Source organism: Mus caroli, chromosome 3 (genome assembly GCF_900094665.2).
Source record: "Mus caroli chromosome 3, CAROLI_EIJ_v1.1, whole genome shotgun sequence".
Classification (NCBI taxonomy): domain Eukaryota; kingdom Metazoa; phylum Chordata; class Mammalia; order Rodentia; family Muridae; genus Mus; species Mus caroli.
Window position 1 is genome coordinate 110,385,086 of NC_034572.1, and position 8,193 is coordinate 110,393,278.

At 36.9% G+C, this 8,193-nt stretch overlaps 1 protein-coding gene across 1 annotated transcript in view; it reads right to left on the reverse strand.

The window, feature by feature from the left end:
* Positions 1–821: 821 nt before the first annotated feature.
* Slc35a3 (solute carrier family 35 member A3) overlaps positions 822–8,193 on the reverse strand; it is a 41,630-nt gene continuing 34,258 nt past the window's right edge. The window contains exons 7-8 of the mRNA XM_021158446.2: positions 6,519–6,652; positions 822–5,051 (exon numbers count right to left, since the gene is read on the reverse strand). Coding sequence (XP_021014105.1) covers positions 4,961–5,051; positions 6,519–6,652 — 225 coding nt within the window. The 3' untranslated portion in view covers positions 822–4,960. The remainder of the gene's footprint in view (positions 5,052–6,518; positions 6,653–8,193) is intronic.

The window sequence follows — 8,193 nt, forward strand, 5'->3', positions numbered from 1 at the left end:
AAAAAACAGAGTAAACCAGAGTTCTCTTTTTTTTTTTTTGAGACAGGATCTCACTACATAGCCTTGATTAGACTAGCACAGTGTCAGACTCAAAAGATCTGCCTGAACCTCCCAAGTGCTGGGATTTAAGGTGTGGACCACCATGCCTGGCAAACTTCTATTTTTATGTTTTCCTTCATTGTTTGTTTGTTTGTTTGTTTAATTTGAGGTAGGATGTCATTATATTGATCAGGCCAGCCTCAGACTCACAGAGATGTACACTCTGCCTGCCTCTTAAGTCCTGAGAATAAGGCATATGCCACCACACCTGGCTTTTATTATCTTAGTTTACCTGTAGGTACGTGGCTGCATGTGGGTATGTGCACATAAATACAAGGGTTGGTACAGAACAGAGGCCTCAGATCCTGTGAATTACAGACAGTTGTAAGTTGTCTACTGAGGCTACTGGGAATAAAATGAGGTTCTCTAAGAGAACAATACATGCTGTAAACCACTGAGCTACTTCTCTCGTCTCAAAAGAAGTATGCTAACACAAAAATATAATAGCGAAAAATTTCTCTTAGTGCTATTCATGAGAACTTGACCAACCAACCTTTGTTTTTAAAACGCTGAGATTTTAGCATTCCTGGAGTCTTGGAGCATTCCATGTGTGGCTATATGAGAATAGAAGTGGGAATACATGTGTGTGCTGTTACATGGGAGCAGAAGTGGGACTACCTGTGTGTGCTGCTATATCAACTTGGCCTCGTACTGCATGGGTGTCATGGCAGAAGCAATCCCACTCAGGGAGTGAAGGAAAGATCCTGAGGAACTACTGAACCTGTCAGCAGCAAAGAAGTATTTTATTTCAAACTAAATACTTTTCGGCTGTGATTATTATAGAGGCAGAGAAATTCTAACCACTTGAAATAAAAGCTAGTTTCTGGCTAAAACAAAGCAAAATGACTTGTGATAAAAAGTTTCCAAGAGATGAAGATAAGCAATTCATTCCTGAAATATAAAAATAAGCAACCAATCCCCAGATTAAATCAGACACAGGTAAAAATGGAAAATGGAAATATAGAAAACTATATGAAGTTATTTATGAAAATTATTGATTTCTCTTATCTATTAAATATATATATAATAATGGTACCATAAATTGACATGAGAAATTCATCATCTAAAAATCCACTTAATAAAAGACAGTTTATACATTGCTTTGAATTATATATCCATAAAACTTAAACATACAACAAATCATATTCCCAAACCTCAAAAAATATTTTTTTTATAAATGAAATACAGACATATATCAATTTAGGGTCAAAATCATTTAAAAGTATTGTTTTAAATCACAACAAATCATGTCTTACAAGAAAAGAAACAACAAACAAACAATTATATACAAATGGTAAAGTCTCAAACCTGAATCATGGTGCAGGTGTCACAACTCACGTAAGCAAGTGCTGTTCATAGATACTTTAATAGGATACTTAGTATCAGGTGGTTAGACAATAGATTTAGAGGGAAAATGTTGAAACAACCAAAAGCTAGAACTATAGTTATTCTTGAAAAAAAAATCCCACTTTCAAGTATGTGTCTACAGTTGTAAATTACAGTATATTCTCCATAAAAGTCAGGTATTTATTTGGTAAAGCAAGGCACATAGGACCAGACTGTGATAAAGGTGCATTTTTGTTGGCCCTATTCAATTACTTCTTTAACTATCGTGGAGATCCTTGAGATGACTTTCAGTATAACATAATTACTTTTTATAAATCCAGGGTAAAAATATATAGTAATAAAATATTCTACAATGAATGTTTAAATAGAATGAGTGACACTAAAGCCTTTCTTTAAAAACTAAGTAAAACAAAACAAAACTCAAATGGGGGTGGTGGCCCACACCTTTAATCCCAGCACTCTGAAGGCAGAGGCAGGCAGATCTTCGTGAGGTTCCAAGCCAGCCTGGTCTACACAGTAATCCCCAGGCAGCCAGGGTGGCACAGTTAAGATGCTGCCTCAAAAAGACAAGGAAACAAAAACACTTCATTGCATGACAGTATAATGACATTTTAAAGTCTCGTAACTTGATTTGTAAGAACAGTATTCTATTTTAGGGTTCAGAGCAGAATGTCGATTAATCTCTTTTTGGAATTTCTTAAGACTGTGGTTTAAATATCAAGTTGCCTTTTTCTCATCTGAAATTCTGTGTCATTCCATAGAAATTGATGTAAACATGTCAGTTCTGAACCTCCAACCTCTGTGTTCTACTGCACAGGCAACTTACAACCTGAAAACCGTTCAGTAAAGAGCTGCTGTTGCTGCACTAAGGGCCTACCCGGGACACGAAGCTTTCTCCCAGTGTGCTGTGCCTAACCTTACTACAGCTCTCAGCTGGCAGGCAATCTTCTCCATGAACTCACACGTGCCTTTAGTGAAAGTAGCTGAGAAATAACAAGTACACCTTTAAAAGCATACATTTTAAATAATAGAAGAGTTATGAAAGCATGACACAATAACACCTTTGAATGTCATCAAAACACAAACCACATTACACAAAATTTCAGCATCAATATATATGACACAATCTAGGTTACAAGCCCACTTCCCCCACATGTTATTATTTCCTTATAAATTTGTTAGTCTGTGCATTCAGTACAGTTACTTTTTAACTGACTAGAAAGGAAAAATAAAAATGATGCATAAAAGATTTTCAGACATCTAAAATGTATTATAACTTGAACAACCTTACTATCCAACTGCTTCTTTGACTATATTGCTGTAGGGTTAAGACAGGGTAGACTAGATCTAAATAACCATTCATTTTGAATCCACACTGTATTAACACACTTGCCCACACACTGCTTTAATATGAGCAGACTATGAATCTGTCCTCTTGAACTTGGTGTATTTGCAGGATCTGGGTTGTACTTAGTTACAGATCCTAGGACATATGCTTGAATGCTGTGCTGGCCTCACACCATGCTCAAAATAGTCAAGCTCTAAAAGGCAGTCACTGAAAACCATAAACCAGGCATTCAGAAAGCCTGCTATCACTTTATCCTCATCGGTGCAATGATGTTAAATATTCTATCGTTTTCAGTACTTTGAAACTCTGAATGGAATTGGTTAGCCATGTTCACTGTTGAAAGTACATTTGCTCTGACAAGATCAAATAGCCAATCCAAGGTTGCCAAGGGAACCTTACAGTTCTTAACAACAGTGCTTTTGAGTCAAATTCCATTTAACAAAATCTATTAGAACTACATAAAAAATAATTACCTTTTACAGGTTTGTATCTATTTGAACAAAGTTTTAAAATATATACAATATAAATGAAAGAATAAAATAGATCTTATATTCAATAAGTAATTCTGCATATGGACAATAATTAAATAACTTATATTCCAAATATAGAATGTATTTTGCCTCCCAGTTTATTTTACTATTTCTAATATATTCTCTCTCCTTTGAATCTATTATTAAATAACTCATAATTTGTATTCTCAACTCCAGTGTTAAAAAGAAAGAAAAATCTATTCTAAAGCAAATGGTTGTTCCTTCCCAGAAGGACTCACAGGAACACCAGAGAGGAAACCCTGAAGGCAGTCACATCTGCCAGACACATGATCAGGTGGGGAGAGTGGGCTTTAAGACATAAAAACTTCTAAATAGCCTTAGAACTTAAAATATAATGCAACTCCCTTAAAACAATGTAGTGGGGTGGGCAGAATGGCCCACACCTTTAATCCCATCACTCAGCAGGCAGAGGCTGCCAGATAGATATTTGTGAGTTCAAGGCCAGTTGGGTCTACATAATGAAAATCTGCCTTAAGAAAAACAAAAAAACAAGTTACAATATGCTTTAAGAAAAAGAAAAAAGAGAGTAACACTATGGCAGTAGGGAATGTCTGTAAGGAAATCAGTTTAATCATGGTCCACTGAGAGAACTAACACTCTTTTGATTGTTGTTTCTGTCAAAGATTAAAAGAAATCTGCTACTGCAGATTAACAAGAAAATTCTCCATTTCAAAACTACATTCAATATATGCTTCATAGTTTAGATTTCTCAAAATGGAGACTGGACAGTAATCATTATTTTATTTTCAATTATTAAATGAGTACTTAATCCCTTTAAGTTCACTTAAAATTTTTAATGGCAGCACACACAAATTCAATTTACTGTAATGATGAGAATAACGAGAAAAGAGACAACCTGGGAAATGCTGAGTAAGCTCCATTAGGGCCAGTCACTGCCACCCTAGCACGGGAAGAACCAGACTGCATTCAGCTGCCGCAAAGCAGTAAATGGTCAGACACACACACACACTCACACACACTCACACACACACACACACACACAGATTGATTCTACACTAAACTTAAATATGATTCAAACCCAGATGACCTCATCAGATCTTATGGAATTAAACAAGTAAAATTTAGCAATCCTTTCCTTAGTAATCTTCTGTATAAATATAAAACCCCGGATACATGAAGATGGTTTTAAATTATATTTGTTTGTTCACAGCTTGATAGGCAATTATAAATTTCCATTTAAATAGATCATGTAACTTGATACATCTGTACAGAAAGGGTAAGGTTAAGAACATGGGATAACCGTGGGCAGATCTACCTTGCAAACCCTTGGTCTTTATTTGCATGTGTGTGCTCTTGCAAAGGCTGCACTGGACAGTTCTGCAGCAACTAAAAGGCTGAAGTCATTAGGAGCTCAGACAGAAGGCCTCCTCCCAGTACCCACTCTAACCCTACTTCCTGGACACACTTGCAAGCTTGGGTTGCAGATGATGGACACCCTTCATCCTGAAGGCTACACGTTTTCAAAGCATTTGAGCAGAACGGTCAGATTTAGCATGATGGTCTCTTCCTAGACTCTGCAGAAGTCCTCTGTGCAAGATTCATGTTGAGGTTCCTAGGGCACCATTGTGAAAATCCAGCTAAGGATAGGACATGACTATGCTTTAGTGGGATTTCCTGCAGGTTTGGGATCGTAACCGTACAAGAAAGTAGCTGCTATTACAAGGATGGCTCCAAGGAAAAAGACACTAAATAGGATGAAGAAAAAGAAAAGGAGAAAGTCAGATTAAAAGCAAATTAAATTCTTTACTATACTGTATCTGTACTATATATCTGTACTATAAAAACAAGTGTAATTTGGAAAGAAATATTCCAGAAACATAGTAATAAATGTTGAGTACTTCCTATGATCCAGGTACTCAGCTAAATACTTCACATGTAAATGTCATTTTGTTCTTGAATGACTTGAAGCAGTACAAGGGTTAGCTGCATTTTGTACCTTCAGGAAAGGCTTTACAGAGCTTTAAAAACTTGCCCCACAGTCCAAAATAGGTCGGAGGTAAGATGCAGTGTAGACTCTGGCTTTGAGCCTACACTCCATGGTGCAGGACCTCACCCACATGCACACTCTGTATGGGATTCATTCCATAAAAGGTCCAAAATGTTAAAAACAAAATGTAAGAGGAAAAGTTCATTACTGTAGGCTAAACTTAGGTGAATTTAGTTTAAAAGCCAAAGCAGTAATAAAACTCAGTACCAATGTTTAAGGGAAGGAGCTAGCACATGCTTTCCTCTTGATTCTATGTATGTAGATATACAATATACTTCATAGAAACTGGACATAAACCTAACTACCAATTGTAACTTGCTATATACAGTTTTAATGCAGCTAGAGTCATAGATTAGTTTTGGCTTTAAGATTTCTATTAATGCTTCAAAGTCATTACCTTCAACTTAACAACAAAAACAAAAGAAAATCTAAAAGGACAGGAATCACTGATCTTTACCCTTCCTGTGACCAGAGGCTTTTGATTTGCTTTGCTTTATTTATTACACAGTTTTACTATGTAGCCCAAGCTGGTCTGAAACCTATACAGCTCCCCCTGGACTTCATGAATAAGGCATGTGCCAGTGTGCTCCAGCCAACATTACACCCCCTCCCCAGTCTATAAATTCAGCCGTTTGACTTCATGGACCTTTGCCTGACGCTGGCATCATAGTAGATCCTAGTCCCTCAACCACAATTCCCTTTCTATCAATAAGTGTTTATTGATAATGATTCAGATCTACTGTCCAAGACTCACTACCCTAGAGTGAGTTACTCTAATGCTCATCACACTGCGATTAATACATTATTTGCATATTTGTTACCCTGCTCAGCTATGTACAACAGAAACCCTATCATACTATGGTTATTTCAGTGATTCAAGCCCCCTCGTTAGTGAGCTGTATGTATACTGACTTTCGCATGCTGACCATGTTATAATTCATCTTGTGTCTGGTTTTCTAGCTACTATGACCTTCTTGAACACACCCATCTCATTCATAGGTTTCTTTTTTTCCAGAATCCAGCAGAGAGTGGCCACTTAATGAACTTTTGGAAAGTGAATAAACAAACCTAAATGGAATCATGGTAATACTAACAACAAAATAAGACATACAAGAAAGAATTAGAATGGAAAGAAAAAAATGATAAAGAGAAAGAAGTATTTTACCTGGTTGGCACAAAATCTTGCAACCAAAAATAAGATATTATTGTTGACAATATTATGGATAAGGAGGTCGCAAATCCTTTTAAAATGTTATCTGCATATTTGATGACAGCAGCTATTACAAGGCCTCCAAGCGCCTGTCAAAGTTTTAAGAGAATATTTTTTTAAGTGAACATAAAACAGCTTTTCAAAACAATTTCATTTCTCAGGGAAGATTTAAGACTTCTTTTCTACAAATATAATTATACCCCAGCAACTGATTCATTAAAAACAACAGACTTCCAGTTTTGCTTCATAGCCCTCAATGTAACCATCAAAGCTGGTTTGCTATAGTAGAATTAGATCAAATTACAAATTGTCTATTTTCATCAAATTCAATAATTAAACAGCACTTGTTTGGGCAGCTGAAGAAACAAATACATGAGGTTTAAGCTTGAAGAAGAACGCCTTTTTATTTCCTTTCCAACAGTCTTCTCATTTAGCCTTATTCTTCAGTCCCCCCTCCCCCGCTTCTAATCTGCCTCTTCTGACTGTCAGGATGAACTGTTCGGTTTGGGTTGGGAGTGATGTTTTTACAGTGCCAGAGATTAAACCCCAAACCTATTATACAGAAGCTAAGTTCTCTGAGCTATCCCCACAGGATATCAAGAACCTTCTACCAGGAGAACCTTGTACCAAATCATTCTCAAATTCTAGATTGTGGCTACTTAACTAGGAGATGGGGAAGCTGGAGAGATGGCTCAGTGGTTAAGGGTGCTTGCTGCTCTTGCAGAGGACCTGGGTTTAGTTCCCAGCACCCACGTTAGGCAGCTCACAACCATCTGAAACTCCAGTTCCAAGGGTTTTCATGTTTCTTCTGATCTCTGTAGGCATTGCATGTTCATGCATACACTCAGGCACACACATATGCGCATAAAATTAAGTAAGTAAAAAAAACAAACAAACAAATGAACAAACAAACAAAAACCTTAATGAGTGATGGGTAGCTCAGTCGTAAAGTACTTGCCTAGTAGGTATGAGGGCACTTGGTTCAATCCAGACAAGACACACACACACACACACACACACACACACACACACGAGACTTTACTTACTATACAAAAATCCAAAATGCTCCCAAACCCTACGCTTTGATGCTCAGATGGAAATTCTACACCTGCCACATTGAATGGGTTAGTCAGACCACACAGGTGGATTTTAAACTGTATTATCTTACTTCCAGGCTATGTGTATGCTTGTACATAAAACAAAATTTTGTTTAGATTTGAGTCACAGTAACAGGTTATCTTATTATGTATATGCAAATATTCCAAAATCTCACACCCTTAATTATCTCAAACTGATAAAAGACCATCTGTATGACCTGATTTTGTTTTCTACCAAACCCTATATATCTGCTTCCAAACCAAACCAAGGGTAGCCACTCTAACTGCCTTCTATAATGACGGAAGTTTAAGTTATAAAAAGTCATGAATTATCCCACTGGACTTACTGTAAATTATGTTTGAATCAATATTTCAAGGAAATGCTGTTATTCATCTATTTATTCCCTGTTGAATTCTTCATACCAGTTATACCAACTTAAAAAAAAAAAGCCGGGCGTGGTGGCGCACGCCTTTAATCCCAGCACTCGGGAGGCAGAGGCAGGCGGATTTCTGAGTTCGAGGCCAGCCTGGTC